General features: G+C 44.3%; 1 protein-coding gene across 10 annotated transcripts in view; it reads left to right on the forward strand.

Annotated features, from left to right (window-relative positions):
• Nucleotides 1-20560, forward strand: part of REEP1 (receptor accessory protein 1) — a 109836-nt gene that overhangs the window by 34920 nt on the left and 54356 nt on the right. For 4 of the 10 annotated variants that reach the window (XR_013774303.1, XM_079306078.1, XM_079306073.1 and 1 more), the window contains exons 6-8: nt 5272-5322; nt 11094-11262; nt 16190-16225. Coding sequence is in view for 7 of the 10 variants with exons in the window: in XM_079306078.1 (XP_079162204.1) it covers nt 5272-5322; nt 11094-11262; nt 16190-16225 (256 nt within the window). In the remaining 3 variants the exon portion in view is untranslated. Of the gene's footprint in view, nt 1-5271; nt 5323-11093; nt 11263-16189; nt 16226-19288; nt 20265-20560 lie in introns of all 10 variants that reach the window. The other 6 variants (XR_013774301.1, XR_013774302.1, XM_079306077.1 and 3 more) reach the window with 4 other exon arrangements.

A 20560-nucleotide genomic window follows, 5' to 3' on the forward strand; every position in this document is an offset into this window, starting at 1 on the left:
CCTGAGGAGTTTTTCCTGGACACCACTTTGTGGAGGGGAAAATGATTTGTTAATAAGATTGAGAGGTTGTTATTGAATAGGTTGGTAGATTTTTACAACATAGCAAGGACTGTTCAAGTATTTTCTTCAGCCTTGACATTTAAATCACTCTGAATGTATGGGAAAAATAGGATCCCTGGCTTCCTTCACTGCTTTGGCTTGAGGCCTCCAGCAAGTTGCTTGTTTCTGTGTGCCTCAGGGTGCAGATCCAACAGAGTGTGAGCCCATCTGACAGCTCTCCTCCTCCAAAATGAGATAGTTCTCCAGTTCCCAGAGTGCACCAGCATTTTGGACTTCCTCAGGTTATCTCTAATTTATCAGAAAGTTAATCCTGAAAGAAAAAGAAAGGAGTATGTTCTTTTGAGCCCACAAATGTATCTTGTGTGTCTGAACCAACATAAGAAAAGGGATCAAACTGCATTGTGAGGAGCATGGCTAGAGGAAATAAAAAGTAAGATCATTCTTTCCTGGTCTTGGGAAGCAGACAGATGAGCTGTGCTGTTCATGGAACTTCACCCCAATCCATTCCCAGTGTAATATCCAGGGATGGTTAAAGCAGCTCCTGTCCCTTGCCCTTCAGAGACGGAATGTGCTGCTGTTCTGGCAGGGGGAGCTGCCTGGTGTGAATTACAACCTGGTGTCTGCAGGGCACAAGGGCTGGGCTGGGGTTCCTCTGGCATTCAGGATGTGGGTGGGTGGGATGTGTCTCCACCTAGCTGTCCCTGCTGCTGTGGATGGAGTTGTTCCCCAGAGAGGAGTGATACAACAGGCAGGGCTGGGAGCTGTTTGTGCTGCTCTGGTTTTCCACTGCTGTCTACTGCATGTCAACACCCTTACTTGCTCACTCAAGAAGGTATAACTGAGCCAGATTATCCTGTGTGAGAGATGTTTAAATGACTAATTATCTGGAAAACACTTTGAGCAGACAGATGCCAGACCAGACTGCAGTGCTGTCCTTAGGGGGAAGTTTCCAGGGAAGGAGGAAAGAAAATACTATTTCTAAAGCTTATCATGGCTTTCTCAATGCCAAGATTTAAGGGTATCCAGCTAGTCTGTGATAAGCGTTGAGTGTAGATGGGGAAGTGAGCTGTTCATTTGGTTTCAGCCTTTAAAGGATTTGTTAAAATTGGAACCTATAGAGATGATGATTTATTCAGAAGCACTGAGCTCCTGCAGCTTCCATGGAAAACTTGGCTTTTGCCAGCAAGTGAATGTGAGGATTATTTACTGCTTCACCTCACTAGGTGAGTAAAAGATGCTTTTGTCTGCAGAAATGGATGCTCAGACTTTCAAATCAACTTCATGTAGTGGCAATGCACAGTGAGCTGCTGGGCTGAAAAGGGACTCTGTACTGTTTTCAGTAAATTGGCTGAAATCTAAAGGCTCCTATACCTGGAGAACATGTCTCATCCTGTGCTTAGCCCTGTCCTCTCTGTCTGAGCTGTGATCCATCATGGTCTTTTGTCTTTCGTGATAAGATCTTTGGACAAGGCCCATCTTTTAATTCTTCTCATCCATCATATTTTTTTAATCCATTCTTTTTGTCCATCATATTTTTTAATCCATCCTGTTCATCCATCATGTTTTTATTCGTGCAGCACAATGTGTCTGGCTCTCTGATTACCATTTGTGTGTGACAGGCTGCTCCTTATATATTTACTGCAGGCTAAAATGCTGGAAGCAGTGCACAGGCACACCTTTGTCATTTCTGATCCCCTGTCCCTTTTCCCTTTTCTATCTTAAATATCCTGTGGCTTCAGTTAGCCACAGGCTTGTCCTTCCCCCACCCCCTCCTCCTGTTCCCTGCCCCTGCTCTGTTTTGTTTTGAAGCCAGAGTTGTGCTAACGCTGGCACAAACCTGTGCCAGTTCATTTCACAGGCTGAGGAGCTGTCAGTGTCCCAAGCACCCCAGGTCTGCCCAGCTGGCTCACTTGGGTGTTTTCTCTCTCTCCAGAGAGTCTATTTTTGATGCTCACTAGGCAAACAGAATGTTGGATATCTGGTTTATTGCCCCTGCTAGGTGCTGAACACAGATCTTTTCCCTGCCCCCAGCAGCTCACATCCCCACCAGGGAGCATTAATCTCATTTGGGGCTCTAATCCTGTCCTCATCACTTGGTGATTTTGTCACATGTGGTGACTTCAAGTGGGTCAGTCCTAAGTGGTAGGATTAAATGACCAGGCAGTAAATCCTGCTGCTCTTTGTGTGTTTTCAATTAGTTCCAGCTAATTCAGCCATTTCTGTTCCTGAGGAGCCCTGTGCACTGACCACCACCACCTTTCCAGCTCACATTGATGGAGTGAAAACAATTGGAAAAGGATCCTGCTTTTGGGTCACAGCAGAAGGGAGCAGCAGCAGCAGGGCTGTTACAGCCCCAGTCAGGGGCTGCTGCAAGGCTTGGCCAGGCAGTGCATCCATCAGATGGATCCTGGCCATGAGTGGGCTTTTCATTGCCACCAGTCAGGCTTCAGTGTAAGCAGCTGGGACACACATGGCTGCAACAAGGAGAGGCTCCAGTGGCTTGGAAACAGCACCTGCTTTTTCCAGCAGTCTTGTATGTACTCCCTTGCTGTCACCACACTCCCAGCACTTATCCTCCACCTTTCAACCTGAGCCTCCTACCCCCTGCTGCTTTGTCATGTCCCCACTCCCCAACTCTTCTACCCTTGCTTGATTTCTCAGAAGCCTGTCCAGCCCTGCCATTGCCTGCTGTCTTGCTACAACCCACACATCACCAGTTTTACACTCTCCCCCAGCTCTCTCACTCTCTCTTTCAAGCTCCTGGGTTTCCCAGAGCCTGTTTGGATGCATCATTATTCCCCACCCTGAACAAATCAATTCTGCCAAACAGACCCACATCTTTCCCCACCTGAAGACAAATCCTGCTCCCAGCCACTTAACCATCCCCAAGTTGCAGCCTCAACTCTGCTTTTCAAAGGAGATTTGGAGAAAACATCCCACTGCCAACAGATCAGTGTATTCCAGAGGTTTCTGATGATGATGTACCTTCCCCTGCCTTTCTCCTGCCCTTCGGTAGGTGAGGTGGCAGAGCAGCTGGTGCTGTGGCCCATTGTGTGCCTGCTGCTATGCAGGGGAGTGGTGCTGGCAGTGGGCACAGAGCCTTGGCAGGAGAAGATAAATGGGGTGGAGGGAGCAGGGCACACATGACTGGTGTCAGTGAAAAGCCCATTTGTGCCTAATAAGTCTGAGAGACAGTCCAGGAGCCTTTCATGCGTGGGGAAATCCAGAGGCAGCAGTCACTGTGTGTATGGCTCAAAGGAGCAGGCATGCAGACAGGCAGCAGGGTTTTCAGCATCTGCATCCACCTGCTGAAATAATGCTCAGCACTGCAGCCTCAGCAGCTCCCAAACACCTGTCTGGGCTGGCATTTCTATTCTATTCATTTCTATTTCCACCTTTGGGCTCACCTTCCCCTGGAGGGTTATAGCTTCATTACCTTAGGGCCCCTTAGCCCAAGAAATTTATCAGGAAGTTTTTCAGTACATTTGCTGTTTTTTAAAGCAGAGCACTGGGAGGGAAATGTTGGTGATGATTTAGGCTTTTTCCTCTTTAGACAAACAGCACCTTTTCATTCATTTCTAGTATCCAGCTGGTGTAGCCAGTGCAACTGCTCAGAAATCAATATTTAGATCCCTAATTTACCATGCAATTTTAAACCTACTTATTGTGGAAACTGGGACAAAAATACTTGTGTGGGAGAGACATGCTGCCTTTCATGGCATAACAGTGGAGAACTGCACTTCTGCTTGAATTGGGAGAGGGAGGCAGGGGATGGGGAGCATCTTTTCCCTTAAGATGCTTGATAAAGCCTCTTTGTAATGATTAGATCCTGCTGCTCAGAGGGAGAGTGCTCCTTTGCTGAACAGACATATGGGAGCACAGTTCTGGCCAATCTGCTTAGCACCATATCTGTGATGGCCACATCATGTGCCCTCATCAGTAACATGGCCTAGAGCTGCAGAGGTCAGGAGTGATTTAGAGTTCACAGCTTGAGAAGCCTTTGGGGACACTTCACTGTTATCTCAGATGGTCTGATCTTGTTGCTTTTAAAAATAGCTTCTTTTAAAGGATCTCCATTTGGGATCCAAAATCCAAGATCTTGGAGCTGTTTTATGTCAATAAAGAGGAACAACAAATTGCTTTCTTAAAACATATGGTGGTATGACACTGATTGCAGTATTTTGTGAAGTATTCTTGTCACGTGTGATGCATCTTTTATTCAGAAGGCTTTAAGAATCTGTTTTTCACAAATCTATAGAATCCCAATCCAGTAACTCCTTCCAGTTTCTATTTCATGTTGGCTTTTTGATTGGTGTCTCCAACAAGCAAACAACACTCACTAAATGCACAGGACAGCAGAACAAAAAAAAAAAAAAAATACAGAGAGACTAGTGTGGGAAAAACAATAACTAATAGTTCCCTGGAGAGGAAATTACTGCACAAACCAAAAAGGTGGATGAAATTACATTTCTACCATCAACAATAATGTCAGCTGTTTTCCCTTTCAGTCTTTATTACTGTCTGACATTTCCAAACAGGTAGCTCTTCCAGACAGCATGGCATGCAGGCCCTGGCCATAAATAAGGATATTGCTTGTAGGATATTTGTGTTCATATGGTGGCAGAAGCAATTTACTCCTTCACTCATGCCTGTGCTCAGACCATAAAGCTGATGGTTTTGCTCAGGGCCTGCCTGCAGCCAGACATGAGGAAGCTGCTGTGTGTAAATTCCTGCTCACTGCTGTGGGAATTTCCCACTGTCACCCTACTGCTCAGGAGAACTGTCAGTCCCCAGGACTAAAATCACTGCCACGTGTCCCTCACATAATCCTGTGCCTAAATTAGTCATTAGGCCTGACACTGGGGATTTCTCCAGTGGGAAGCATCAATCAAGTGCAAGGAGTGGAGTAGCAAGCCCATTGTGTTTATAATTTGCTTTGCTCTTTAAAAAGACTTGTTAGGTGACACCTTGTCAGCTGGGGTTATGGAGTGGTTTCTCCATCTCTCTGGGGAAGCTGAGGAAGGGAGAACCTATGTTCAGAGGTGTAGTCCACAGGTGGGTGTCCCTGCTTTTTATGTGTACATGAGTCCCTGCACATGGTGCCCAGTGTCATGCTCATGTCTCACCTCAGTTACTTATGCTTCAAATAGATCTTATTCTCAAAGCTTTTATGTGTGTTGCCACAATGGCTCTCTTTTTTCCCTTTGCTAGGTATCTCAGCTACTCCATTTACACTTGTATTTGGACCAGAAAAAAGGGCAGGTAATCTGCTGAGTGCTTTTACTAACCCCTAACTAATGTCTGCTCCCTGTTAGACTAGTTGTTAGACTAGTTTGAGCTGTTTTCAGCTGAGATTGGTCTGTGGCCAAATGCTGTCTGCTCTGCTGCCAGTGGGTAGATCCTGCGTGCTGAGCTTTAAAAGCCTGTCCTTGATCTCATCAGCAAATTGCCTTCCAAGTCCTCTGCTGGCAGTTGAAGAGACTCCAGCTCCAGGCAGGGAGCTTTGTTCATGGAACCCTCATTTAACTGGGCTGATTGCTGCTTCAGTGGCCAAGCTGCTGTGTTTGCTGTTGTGTTCTCACTAATGGATGAAGGGAGCCTCTCTCCCTCTGCTGTGATCCCTGTGAGGATGGTTGGGGTTGCATTGGAGCTTTTGAGGGATCTCTGGCAGGTGTGGCTGGGGCAGTCCTGCTGACACCATAGCAGAAGTGACATCCTGGGAACGTGCACCACTCCTGGTAGTGGACACTGGAAGGATGGAGGCTGCAACGTGCATGCAGACATCTGTGGAGGAGAACTACTAACCACAGCTCTAGCAAAAAGAGAGGAGAACATTAACAGATTGAGTATTGTGCTGGAAGTGTGCTGAGTGTGACTCAGTGTTCCCTTGCTTGTCCATTAACTGCTGATCCTAAGAGGCAAAAGGCCAGGAGGTGCCATCCTGCATTAACACTGATTGTATTAAAAGCTTCTCTTTTGTGACTTGGCAGTTTTGAGTTCCCAATTTGTCATGCTGTGTCATAGTTTCCACAGCTGCAAAATGGAATTTGTAGGTATTAGAGGTGTTTTGAAGCCTAAATAACGTTTACAGAATTCTTTCATATTTTCAGACTGAAGGAAGAATAAAATCTAGACACTGTTATTTATTCACATTTAGATCATATTCAATGGGACAGTTCTATAAATTGCAGATTTTAAAATTATATGCTTAATTTTATTTGCTTTAGCTTTAGCTACCTACACGTGTGAAGTATTTATAATAAAAAAGTCCATTGAATGTAAAACAAATTTTCCCAGACTGCTAAATGCATCTCCCTCTAAAAAGTCTTAATTCCAATGGGAATGCAGAGACTGATTATAAAGTGGTAACAGAAATTAAGACAGTTTCAGCTCTTTCTGATGGAGTACCTTTTACAGTGCAGATTTCAGGTTTTTGAAAGTATTTCTGATCCTTCAAGGCAAATATTGGTTGCATCAGTGTTTGTGCTCTGGACCCAGAGAGGTTGATGTTTGTTTCTGAATATGATGATGTTTCTGGAGATGATGTCTGCAACATGAAGAGGAAGGCAATCTGCAGGTTGCTGGCTCTGGAAATTCAGTGTTTAAATACTGTTTTGTTACACTCTTTAAAGCAAAAAGGAGGAAATGTGCTAAATGTGAGTGAGGAAGGAATGCCTATACTACAGCTGTCATTTTGACCAAATCAGATATACTTAAATTACTTTTAGATTAATTACTATCCCACGTGAATGGGAGCTTTAGCTTCACTTAAAATCACAAATGAACTTCTGCAGCTTGTCCTGATAGCCAGTGCCCTCAAACTGTTGGTGCAGTCATGAATTTAAATAAGGTTGATACCAAGTGATAGCAGTCACTGGGCAGTGATATTACCATGACCTTTTCAGTATTTGTCTTTTATCCTATTCAGTAGCACTGAGCCCTGGCTCTTCCCTGTAAAAAGAGAACTTGTGAGGTTGGTAGATCCTGGGAGAAGAAGAGGCAAAAGGAGCCTGAAGAGCTCCACTTTCAGTTTGTGCTGTACCTTTACCTATCAGATGAATTAGGGGACTGATGGACTGTAGGGATCAGGGAATAGAGAGACATCTGTTCCCACCTGTGGCTCCCAAAACCTCACTGTCTAGCAAACTCACTCTCTGTAAAATCAGAAGTGACATTCCCACAGGGATGGTCCATGTCTTAAGAGAAGCTGGATGAGAAGCTGAGTCCAGGCAGGGAGTCTTGTGCTGAGGGAAATAAGGCTCAGTTTTCCAGCACCATTTAATGCTTGTGTCCTCTAAAGTCCCAAGGACACAGGTCCCACACTGCCAGCACAATCATGCTGGCAATTGCTGGTGTTCAGTGGGAGGAGAGAGAGGGGGTGTCATCCTCAGTCCCACAGCCCTCCCAGTCACAATTTTCAGAAGGCTGTGTAATAACATCGAGCTGTTTCTCTGCTGACACAGTGAAATGGTGTTACTGCAGCTAGTCATGATGTTACTGCTGTCACACTCTCTAGGATAAAACTCACCCAGATCTGTGTGGATGTGCTGCAAACATGCCTCTGGCCTGCAGTGCAGGCATAGCTTCAGGACCTGGATCCTCTCTCTGTGCTGAAATTCCTGGGATATCGCTCATGTCTATAGCAGTTGGAAGAGCATCTGCATGATCATGGCCACAACAGTAAACAAAAATCCCTCAAACAGCTGCTCTTCATCTTCCACATGATTGTTTTAACAAAACAAAACCCAAAACATGTGCTGTGCTAAATCTGTTCTGTTGAGAAATAAAGCTATTAACTTGTTATTTTCTTTTGCTTGTAAATGATAACTCTTTTTGTGGAATAATAATTATTACATCTGGATAAAGTATTTGTAAAACATAGCTCTGCAAACCCTCACCATGGTGGCTTTTCAAATGTTTGTGATTTTATATACACCAGCTGCTTATGTGACAGGGAAATAAAGGTTGGTAAACAATATTTTCCATTTTACTCTGAAACTATCCCCATTCTGTGGTAACTTTTGTCACATTTCTATTTGGGGTCGAGTAAAAATGTGGTGACTGGGGAAGAACTGTGAGTGTTGCAGTGTATTCTAGGAGCAAGTAAATCAAGTCTATCCCTACAAAGGCCAAAGAAACTGGAAAGAAAAGGAATGGAACTCTGCAGGTTTTCACAGGTGCTCAGTGCCTTCACTCAGGACTTTGTTGTTCTTGCTATTTCTGACATTTGGAAAAATTGTTTCATAGAATGGTAGGAACAGTAACAGTAATATTTTGCTATTACCTGTTTTATAAACAGTCTTTATTTTTGCTGTTAGAAACTCAGGTAAAATTAAAGCAAAAATTAGGAAAAGGCAATTTTAGTTAATTTTTTCCTGGAGAAAGTCAAGTTGTTTAGCTCAGCTGTTGCAGTCTGTGCTCAAGGCTCTGCATTACAAGCTGATGTGACAGACCCACAGATGACAGGCATATATCAGCTCCCTGTTTCAAAGCTCTTTCTGAGGCTTTTGATCATTCTATGCTGCTATATCACAAGGTGCAGAGCAAGAATATTAACACATCTTCTTCATTTTCAATGTGTTGGTGTCATCTTCCCTGCCAGGTTGGTCTGACACATGAATTTCACCTCTAACCTGACTCATGTCCACATACATAAATTGCTGGCTGGAATGAAGTGGAATTTGGGTTAGCTGGCTGAGCAGAGCAGCTGGGGGGAGGTTAAAATCCTGAACCCTGCTGCCACTTGAGCTGGGTGTGATGGAGGAATACAGCACTCAAGTTACAGTTCATCAGTTGCTAACCCTCTGGCTTTGCTGGCCCAGTCATCCTGCAGTGGCAACACATTATTTAATGGTCATCTTGCTCTCCCTGGAGATCTGTCTGCTGTAATCAGGCTGCAGGGCAGGATATCTTGTGTTGGCTTTGAATCAGTCACTGAGAATGGCATGTCTGTGCAGGAATTCAGTGCAAGTTCCAAAACCCATCCAGAACTGCACTGAGCTCTGGGCAGCTGAGATCTCACCCAGCTGACCATCCATGCAAGGCAGCTACAGTTACCAGCCCAGTAACATTTGCAGAGTAAATGCAGCTTACACTGGTCCCAGAGGATTAACTGGAGATGACTCTTGGAGTGAGAACATACCCCAAGAGTGGCTCAGCCACTGGTGGGAGTAGCCAAAATTCAGGCACCAACTCTTATGCCAGGCCTGGAGAATGTGAGAGCAGAGGTGAATTTAGCAAAATATAAGTTCTGAAGACTCCCCTCCACTGCCATGCATATAAAATCAGCAACATAATATGCCTTTGTATATAAACAAGGAAACCCCATTTGTTTAAAATACTTTCAAAAGTAGAATAGGCTAGTGGGAAAGAGCAAAGTAAGTCTGCTGCTTCTCTGTAATAGTCTGCAGGAAAGCTAAATGTGGAGTTAGAAGGAAGTTTGAACTCATTTTTCTTGTACAAAAAGCTTCAGGCTGAAAAGTTGGAGGTTACTGATCTGTCACTTCTTGAATATAAAAAGTACAGATTGTCACAGTGGCTGTAGGTATAAGCACCTGATGCCCTCTCTACTTACACACCCTAAAAGTAAGGTGCTGAGAAATTTGTAGTGAGGTAGAGGCATTATTTTCTGAAGTGGTGTTATAAATCAGTAGGCAAATTATTGCTTTGCCTTCCCAATGGATCAATGCCAGTGCACAGGGGACAGGAGTGTCACCTCACAGTTTCAGCAAGGAATGTGGCCAGTCTTGCCCTGGATTGTAGCTGTTCAGGATGAGTCCTTTCTCTGTGCCAGGCCAGCACCAGAGTGAGCTCTCCACTGGCCTTGAGCTGTACCCTGGGTCAGGATACTCAAAACTGCAGCCCAGAAGGGAGCAGTGACATGTCCTTGTCCAGTCCTAGCCTAAGTCCTCTGGCAGCAGTCAGGCTCTGCTGCTTGGACAAACACAAGTCTAGATGAAAGTGGTGGGGGAATTGCTACAGGTTGTCTTATCTTTTTGTTGAACAGGACAATATTTACAGTCTGTTATTTGCCTTCTTTCTGATTTCATCTCAGTCAAAGCATCCATTGAGTTTTTCCTAATTTACAGTTGCAGAAAGAATGGTAGAATCAGGCTCTATGTATTTACTTCAGTATTTTTTTCAAGACTATGTGCTATAAAGTATCTTCCAGATCCTCTCCCTCTATAAAATGTTAAAACATGAATGAAATTTTTATCCGTTATGCAACTTATATTCTGAATGTATTTAATGTAGCTTAAAGTCTGAATGCCATTAATGTAGCTCAAAAATTTTATGATTCTGTATGGATTTAATTTTCTAGTGTTCCTACTTTATGGCTGTGGTGTAATATGAAGGTTACAGAATACTTACAGTTAAGCTTCTGATGGGTGCAGTTTTAATGGAAAGTGCCATTTAACCAACAGGTCCTTTATAGTTACATTCCTTTCATCAAAGAATATCTTCATTGTCAGATTAAGAATTAGTGTAAAAAAAAAGAAAGAAAAATATTAGTTTATTTCTTCCTTAAGCTGGGTGAAAAAAAACATTGTTGTATTTCTTGGAATTTAATAATATAGTTTTATTACATTAAAATTTCAAATTTTCTGTGCTCTGGAAATGTTGTGTATTGCTGAGAGTGGCTGAGTGATATTATCATAGATAATTAACTTTAAAAGGGAGTTATTCTAATGCAGGCCATTTAACTGTGATTCTGAAGCCAAGCATCTGACTCATTCCTAGTGAAGAAAAGTACCTGCTAGAAAGATACAACAACATCCTGCTCCTTTGTATGTGGCCAAGGCTGCTCAAATCACTGCTATGAAGAATCAGATTTTGAATCAGGTCACAGAACCACTCGAAAAGGAAGAGCCAAGAGAGGGAATGATGCTTTCAGCAACACATTTCTGTCATCTCTAGGTTACTGGACCATACAGTTTTTTTCTCTTCTTATTGTCATGATGGATTTCAATAAGAAAGAGAGAAAAAAGTCTTAAAATGTTGGATCTAACTTAGTCTTATTTGTGTTTAATTAGGGACAGGGAGCCCTGTCTGAGAGACTCCGGAGCTTCAGCATGCAGGATCTCTCAACAATCCGTGGAGACAGCAGCAGCACTGTTCCCCCTTCAGTCACTGTAAGGACAGGTAGCAAACAGAGCCACCCAAAACCATCCAGAAGTGCATCAGAAGGCACTGGCAGCTCAGGTAAGTGCCAGTGTTATTTTCAGTATTGTGTTGTCTGGAATATCACACCGTTCAATGAAGTCATGCCCTTGGCAGGAACAGAGAGAAACAGACACTGCAGGCAGCACATACCAGAATTCCCAGGACACTGACATGCTGTTGAGTCCCTTGGCACTTAGGAGAAAAAAACAGTGTCATCATTTGATGGTTACTATTCCTGGCTGATACCAAGAATGGGACTCGAGTGTGCAGAGAAGTCTCTGCAACCTGAGCTGGAAAGTTGGGCTGGGGGCTGCAAGCCATGCTGAAAAAACTGTGTCTCCCAAGGACAATTATCATACTGTAAATAAGATTAATTCCTGAGGATTCATTTAAAAAAATTATTTCAAGCTTGGTTAAAGAAACGTTTTTGAGTCCAAATCCAAAACATTTCATTGGAGATAGCTCTACAGATTAGATCTCAAAAATTGAGACATGGAGGGTTATCCCAAGCAGGTGGCTCCATATGGCTTCTAGGATTCCCACACACCACCAAAGATCACTCAACTCCAGTGCTGTGAAGAGAAGCCACAGAAAGTTGCAGGCGTGTTGCACTTTGTAGCTTGTGAAACATATGCTGGCAAATCAGAAATTCAGCAGTTTCAACTGGTGTGTGCTGAGGTCTGTGCAAACACTTGCAGTGTTTCAAGCCTGGGTAGCTTCTAATTTGCTTTAGTTTTGGAGGGGTATTGGAAATGTCTCATTTCATCCTTCCTAAAGGTTATTCTTCAAGCCTTTTACAAATTCTGTGAATCAGACTTCCCCTTTTTTTTAACATTATCTGTTGAATACACTTTCTCTATGGGTAAACTGAAATGTTGAACTGAAACATCTTACCCTTTCCTTTAGCAAGTGTTTTATTCCTGGTGTTTTAAGAGAAACCTTAAAATAGGGGTATAATGACTCCCAAAACAAAATCTAAGGTTTTATATAATTCAGAGAAGGTTTATGTTGATTGTCCTTGTCTGCTGACAGCTAGAATTGTGCCTGTTCCTTGATCTCTTTGTGACCACACTAATTGAGGGAATTAGCTGAGGGCTGAGTTTAAAGGTTATGCTCCCAGTGAAGAACACAGAGCCATGTTCTTACCTGGTGTGTTTTCTTTGACTGATAAGACAGCAGAGTTCAGTTTCTGAGGGGTGATAGCCTCACTATTATAGAATTTTAGATTAAGCACTCAAGGAAGAAAAGCACACCAAGAGCACCATCACTTTCTGATGAGAGCTGTGAAACTCATATGATTAGAATTAAAATATAGATGGAACAATGATGTCTGAACATAAAAATGCATGTTAACTAAATTAGCCAATAAAAGCTAAACCCCTGTCATCACATGGGACCTGTCATGGAGGATGCTGAGAGCTGGCCCCACTTGGGTCTGCTGTAAATACCAGCCAGGAGTGGTGGCTTTGCACTGTGGTGGCCCCTTCCTCAGGCACTGATCTTTGATCTTTTATGCTGAAGGGAGTTTCTTTGGGTTTTATATTATTGTTGTTATAATTTTCATTATCATTATGTTATCAGGAGAACTTTGCTTGCAGCTGGTGCCTAGCATCCCTGGAAGTGTCCAAAGCCAGGCTGGATGAGGCTTAGAGGAACTTGGTCTAGTGGAAGGTGTCCCTGCCCATGGCAGTGGGGATGGAATGAGATGATTTTTAAGGTCCCTTCCAACCCACACCATGCTGTGGTTCTATTAGCCCATACAGATTATGATCTGTTTTGATGATAAAGTGATGAAACAGCTCAGCTCTGGCTACTCAAGCTGTCCAGTAGAAGGCAGCTGTGAACTCAGAGGAAGAAATCCTGATTTTGATTTTTCTTGTACAATTTTTGAGGGATTATTTTTAGTTTGAGCCAATGTGCCAATCTGCCTTTTCAGAAGCTTCCAAGATTTCTGTTTTGGGAGACTTTCAGGGAGATATGAGATCAAGAGGCCAGGCACTGGAAGTTCCTCAAGCCAGCTTTGCTGCAGAACAAATGGTGTGTGGAGGCATACTGTGACCTAGAACAGTGAGGAAAAGAGAAGACAAGGCTCTTCAGGTTGAGCTTAGAGTTGTTTATATGGCTCCCATTCCTTAAAGAATGGGAACACAGCCAGACCTGATGTGGAACTTAGTGTTGCTGGTTTCAATCCTGTTGCGTGACCTTTTTAAGAGCAGATGTGATATCTGAAAGAAAATGATGAGGCCAAGAGAAAGAGAGAGGTCTGGGGTTTTCCTTTTTTTGGTGCATGGAAGGTGGTGCTAAAATTCAGGTTTTTTGGTATTAAACCCCCCATCCCCCCTGTGAGCACCAGCAGCAGCTCAGGTTCTGGTTTCACAACTCTCGGGCATGTTTCCAAGCCCACTGATGCATGTCAAAAGGCTCTCCTGACACCAGTGGGCTGTAGGACCAGGCTACACAAACACCCAGCCTGATTTGTTTCCACGGTTGTTATTTTTGTAATATGAATGGTGCTGCTTAGACGGATTTGTGATTCTTTGAATCCCCTCTTGACACAAAGTACTGTGTGAAGAGCTTGGCATTTTGTGATGATCTCATGCAGATACAGCAAAGTTGTTGTTTTTTTTTTTTTTTTTTTTGCCTGCTGAAGAGTGTCATATGAGGCCAAAAATAGAATAAGCAGGAGTTGCTTTTGAGAAAAAGGGATTTGCTCCTTTTCCTCTACCCTTTTCTACTTTTTTCTCCCCTCTACCATTTGCTGTCTTTGCTGCCTTTCAGTGGTGCCTGTGCATTGTGCAGTTCTGCTGTGAGGATTGTCTTTCTGCAGGAGTGGGACTGCTCAGCACACAGTGGGTGTGTTCACACTCATGCCACACAAAGACCCTTCTCCCCCTCCTCACACCCAGTCAAAAGCCACACCCAGCTGCCATGAAGAGGCAGAGGCTGCTTTGCCATGAATTGTGGGTGGCTGCTGACCCCACAAACAGCACATCCTGTGAGGCACCATGTGCACACCTTCCTTTGCTGGGCACCAAGGACACACAGTGATCCCCTTCCTCCACGCAAGCCCACCACCTCTTCATCTGATTTTTCACTTCACTCTCTGTTCAGCATTTCTCAGTTTATTGTCCTTGGCACCCAGATGATGGACTGTGACATTTTACTTCGATGCCCATCCCAACGTGTGTTTTTTCCACAGGCAGAACTGCCTCCTTCCTTTGGGAACTGTAAATGTCATGTGGCTATGCATTGTTATGGAAAACTGTAAATTCCAGAACAGTTTCTCCAAATATTTTGCAAGGGAATCCTGTTGTTCTGGCAGCTGTCCAGTAACAATCCACATACAGACTTGTCTTTATTAACAGGAGCTTTTGCACTTCTTAACCTTGTAGTATGGCCTTACTTTGTGTTGCATCACAGGACAGCCAGTGTCCAGAGCTGATGCATCTGGGGCAGAGGATCACAAACAATGGAGCCACCCTCTGTATCACCCAAACCCAGTTCTTTCTGCTTAAGCTTGTCCCAGGCTAAGATCATTCTTATCTGGAATGATTTCAAAGCAGAAATGGACCATGTGCTTTCTGATACTCTCCATTCCTCAGAGGAGGAGAGAATCAAAGCTGGTTATCTGGTCTTGTGCTGAAGGACCAAAGACTTTGCAGTACAGAACAAAGGCAGGGGAACATCAGCAGTCAGGATGTGTTTGGGTATTCAGTCCCCATCAATCAGAAAGGTGTGTAAGAACAAGCCAGATATATGTTATCTGTTCTCCCAAGGATAAAACTGTGATCAGCTTCTTTCTGTGTAAAATCAGAGGCTGAACCCACAGCAGGTCTCTTGAGAAAGCCCATAGTTTCACAGCAGCATCCAGTCAGTGTGAGGCAGCACTCCCACAAAAAGGGTATAACCCAGCTGCTTGCCTCTGGCCCATCTGTCTTTTCCTTTGGATACATTTAAATCTTATTTTTACATGCTGACCCCAGTCAAGGGATTGGTTCAAATTAAATGCTATCCCTTGCTTCCAGGTTGCTCTTGATCCTCAAGTCAATAGAGAGCTGCAGCACAAACATCAGCAATGGGACAAGAAAGGTGGAGGGCAGAGTGCAAGGGGCAGTGGGACATCTGCTTTAAATAGTGCTGCTTTCAAATGATGTGAAACTATGGCTAAACTTCCAGTGTCTCCAGTGCAGGATAATCATAACTAAAAATATCACACAAAGATCAAGCCTTTTCTTCTTCAAAAATTTTCTTTAATGTGGAGTCATTGATGTCGCTGTGAGTGTTGAATTGAAAGACTCAAACTGGAAATTTAGGCTGTTTCCTGGAACACAAACTGTGCTCAAGATGAAACTGTAAACTTCACACATTCATGGACAGTTATGAATCACCTGCTTTCGCTGCAGAGTGCAATGCAATTCCCTTGGTTGCTTTCATTCTTATGGGTATTCCATCAGGATATGAATTCCTGAAGGACCCTCCTGGTTTAGGAAGATCAGGGATGTGTGGATAGTTTTCCTTAGAAGCAGTATGAGTGGTCACAGCAGCCAGACTTCTCCCACAAGAATTCTAAATCTCCTGAAAGAATCCAGGCACGTAGCCTTACAAACTGCAGTATTGCATCCTGTTTGTTATCATACAGCCTTTTGCACTGGGTTGTGCATCCCTGCTTATCCATTTATCCATTGCTTATCCACACTCCCACACTCCCAGCTCCCTCAGTCAGGAGTTACTTCTGTTCAGTGGTCTGAGAACAGCAGCAGGGAGCTGTACCTAACCCCATCCTTAACACCCATATGGACACAGCCTGGGATGAGGCACATTCCTGAGTCTGTGCTCCAAGCTGCTCAGTGGAGACATCTCCCTGTGCACACGAGGGCCTTGAAGTCCACTTCAAAATGGTTCCAAGTGTCTTCTGAGAGTGAGTGGCTTCACCTGATGAGTTCCTAATGCTCAGCTCCTCTTTCAGTGTGCACGTGTTGCTCGGTATGCCGACTCCTCAGAGGTGAGTGCTGGATCTCCTGGTGTCCTGGTATCCATGCATCCCTTTTGGGCATGGCTGCATTCCCCAGCCTGGCTTGCTCCTGATGCTCTTGCTCACTGGGTTTCCTAACACCAGGGGAACAAAGCAGGGGAAGGCCAGGCTGTGAGTGGGTTTGGGAGCCGTTTGTGTGCTGGCAAGAACCGCAGTGCTTCTCACCCTACTGACCTGTGTTACCCAAGGATGGGGACTTTTCCCTGGAGAGAACTTCATTCCTTGCTCTTCCAGAGGATGTGCCATGTCCTTGCTGTGCAGTGTAACTCCTCTGCCCCATGTCCCCCAGTGCTGGTGTAAATCCCCTGGGAATGCAGCAAGAGCAAAACCTCATCAGTCCCAGCCCTGTTTTGCTGTGTTCCCTAAGGACTGGCACGTTTCTCCATTGGTGGAAAGGACATTTGTGTTTGAGGTAAACAGGGTGTGTAGCAAAGCCCAGCAGCAGACCCTGGTATAACAAAATAGGCTTGAACTGACTCTGTGATTCACTCTCTTGTCAGAAGCATTTTTGAAAAATGTCCCCACTGTCCCCAGCATCTATTGTGCTTACAAACGTTGGAGTGCAGTGAATGGTTTAGTTGCTGGTGGTCTTCTCAGTGCTGTGCCAGTTAGCTCGGTTGCTAAGAGCCCAGACATGCCACTTTTTTTTTCCAGTGACAGATGAAAGGAGTGGGAGAACTCCAATTTGGGCATACCAGAGGATGGGACTGCCAAGCAGCTTGTCTGGGGAGAAAAAAGAAATACAGACTGGCAGTGTCTCATGTTGGTGGAAGCAAAAGACCTTTGTAACTCCTTTTCTTCCCATCTCATATGCTTCGTGTTTATTTTGCACACGAATCAACCTCGAGACAGCAGCAGAAGGACTAAAGGATCACAGTGTTGCCACCATGCTGCAGCCACCTGTGCCTTCCCACAGCCCTGCACCTGGTGCCAGAGCCCTGGGCAGTGCTGATGGCTCCAGCCTGACACAGCCTCCCTGCACCCTGCGTGGGTGGCAAACCCAGCCTCACATTTGATTTGTCACACCTCCTTTCCTGGGTGAGTCTGCCATTGTGCAGGACAAGGAAGCATATTTAAGGTGGTATCTGTTGAAACAACCATGAAACACTTGGTTGTTTCAACAAATACCAGGGCATTTTATTAGATCCCTTCTAATTTTAGCCTAAACCTACTTTATGGATTTAACTTCAAAGTGTTATTTATAAAAAGAATCACTGAATCCTTATGGGCTTAGCAGTCCTGAGGTAATCTTAGGAAAGTCATTTAATTTTGCTAAAGCAGCAATCAGTCCAACATGTTTATGAATTGGGCCCAAAGCAATTTTGAACTTGTTGAAATTGTGTACCCTGTCTTTCACATTGTCTTGTTTTACTATTCCTGCCCCCTCTCCAACATAATCCAGTCCCTGAGTCCATATCAATAGGGACGTGCCGAGGCTCTGTGTCATAGAGGGTTCATTCTGCTTCCACAAGCTGCCCTTTCTCTGTCTCCAAGGCAATAGATGCATTAATGCACTCTCAGACAGTGGCCTGCCATTGAAATGCTCTTTGTAAGTGCATCTTTGGTAGCTTGGAGAGCTGACTATGTCATGTGAACATTTTTCAATGTCACAAAATGCTGGAGGAAGAAAGAATCTAATTTTGTTTAGCTAGGACTAAGTTGCCTTGAGCTGTTGGCACTCATCTTTTCTTGGTGCAAACTTTAGTGTAGCAAATTTCAGAGTCCCATCATTAACAGTACTTATTTCCAAGGAGTTTATCATCTAAATGGGGAGATAGGCAATCTTTCCTCAAGCAGGGATTTTAAAGGCTACTTTAGAGCCTTGGTGCAGTCTTTTTGGCAGGAGCAGTTGCCTTAATGCTCTTGCAGGTCAAACTCAATTATTTCCCTGTCTGACTCACAGAAACCTCCACAGCTCTTAGGAGAGCTGGTGGAGCAAAAGTCCAAGCATTCTGCTCTCTAGATGATATCCTGAGAGAATGTATCATGAGGATGAGGGCTGCAGGAGCCATGGAGTGTGCATTTCTGCAGAGCCTGAAGGGCAGGCTGAGCACAGCCTGAGCCCCCTGGGCTGGACTGTCCCTGCCAGCAGTGCTGGGCTGGGGGCTGATGGGCTCCTGTGTCCTAGAGCAGGACTGTCCCTGTCAGCAGTGCTGGGCTGGGGGCTGATGGGCTCCTCTCTTCTAGAGCAGGACAGTCCCTGCCAGCAGTGCTGGGCTGGGTGCTGATGGGCTCCTCTCTTCTAGAGCAGGACAGTCCCTGCCAGCAGTGCTGGGCTGGGTGCTGATGGGCTCCTGTGCTCTGAGCAGGACTGTCCCTGCCAGCAGTGCTGGGCTGGGTGCTGATGGGCTCCTCTCTTCTGGAGCAGGACTGTCCCTGCCAGCAGTGCTGGGCTGGGTGCTGATGGGCTCCTCTGCTCTGAGCAGGACTGTCCCTGCCAGCAGTGCTGGGCTGGGGGCTGATGGGCTCCTCTCTTCTGGAGCAGGACTGTCCCTGCCAGCAGTGGTGGGTTTCTCTGTGCTGAAGCTGTTGGCTCCACAGGAAAGCCTTTTCCTGCCCACTTGGATCACTCCCACTGGCCTCATGGTCTGCACATGACAAAGCATTGATGCAATTCAGGACATTCATCCTTTTCTGCTCTGGGCAGCTTCACTCAAGTACAAGCCTGTTTGACAGATGTACTCCAGGCCATCTTTTTGACAGCTTCTATGCCAGCTCCTCTTGCTTTTGTTCAGGGCCAGGCCTTTGTTGGTGGAACTCCTTCCAGGTTTTTACCCGAGTTTCTGATTTATCTTCTTTGTGTTCTGTGGAAAGTCAGGCTGCAGCACTCAGGAGCAATGGTACAATTATGTAAGAGCTCTTTTTCCCTTTCAGAGAGGACAGAGTGAAAATCTCCAGGGATATCTGTTTGTCTTTTGGCAGTGCCTGGCAAATGCTTAAACGCTGTTTGATATTAAACAATCTTGCTTGGGACTGGCATTTAAAAGTAACAAAATGATGTTTGGTGGTGTTTTCTCAACCAATGTCTCTTAGGTGCTGTTGCAAAGACCTGGGGCATGGTTGAGACGGAGAAACCATTTTAATTCTTGTGGACATTAAATATATCTATCATGAATTGAAGGATCAGCTGTATGTCAGGAGAAGTGTTGGGACTGCAAGTATTTGAGGGGGAATTTAACACTAAAATGCTGATCAGAAGCCTTAGGCAGTGCAGGAAATGTGCAGGGACATTAGTGATGAATGGGTCTGGTTTTGGTGTGCACTGCAGGGTTCTGCTCCACAAGGTGACAGATGACACACAATCAGCAGTGCAGCTCACCAAGGGCCTCGATGGGACATCCCTCAATTGTGCTTTAAACAAATCACCTTATTGGTCTGTTAGCTGAATCCAACTCCTTTTGTGTGGTATGCTAAAAAGTGCACATGAGTTATTAGAGTGGAAAGTGCTTTAAAAACACTAATTGACTTTGTGTCAAGGGGGCTGATTGCACATCTCTGAACTAATTCAATTAAATGGTATAGGTGGTTTTAGTTTGGTTCTTGGCCAAGTTTGCTTCCAGCTCTCATTCTCATTTTTTAACCATATTGAGCTTAAAGGACAAACAACAATTTTCTGTTGCTCTAGGCATTTTGATCCTTAAAATTTCCCTTTACTAAATACTGAAACAAATTTTTACAGGGCTGGTTTGCATTACTTTGCACTGGTATTTCTGAATACAAATTTGTGATTTTCTTTTTGTGATTTTAGTTTCATTTATTTTTGATTATTTCAGGGACGAAAAAAATTTATGGGAAATCAGTAGTTTTAAAGTACATTTGCATTTTACCAGCAGAAAGTTAAAACATTAATTGTTGTTCAATAAACTCCAGCTGAATTACAGATATGATAAAAGCAAAGATGAATATGTCTGTGTTCTGAAACAATGTTACTTCCCCCTCTGCACCCAAATGTTTTCTCCTAACAGTTTATTCTTTCTTTTTCTCTATGTAAATATTATGGGACTCTGATGTAAGTGTTACAGATTGCATGAATTTTCCTCTGAGGTGTTTGGAATAGACTAGCACTTAACAACTCACACATTTGTGGGATGTGTTTTCATTAACGGATGACTTTGTTGATGTGATTAGGCTTGTTTGCTTTGGTTGCATTTGACTCCAGCTTTGGAAAGGATGTCTGACTCTGGTGGCCCCTGGGCAGTGTGTGCTGCTGTAGTTGGCTGCTCCTAACTCCTTGGTTTGGCAATGAAAACTGCTGGGAAAGTACAGGACTTGGGTCAATGTCTTTTGGAAATGATGGTGAATTTG

Source organism: Erithacus rubecula, assembly GCF_903797595.1.
Source record: "Erithacus rubecula genome assembly, chromosome: 5".
Classification (NCBI taxonomy): Eukaryota; Metazoa; Chordata; class Aves; order Passeriformes; family Muscicapidae; genus Erithacus; species Erithacus rubecula.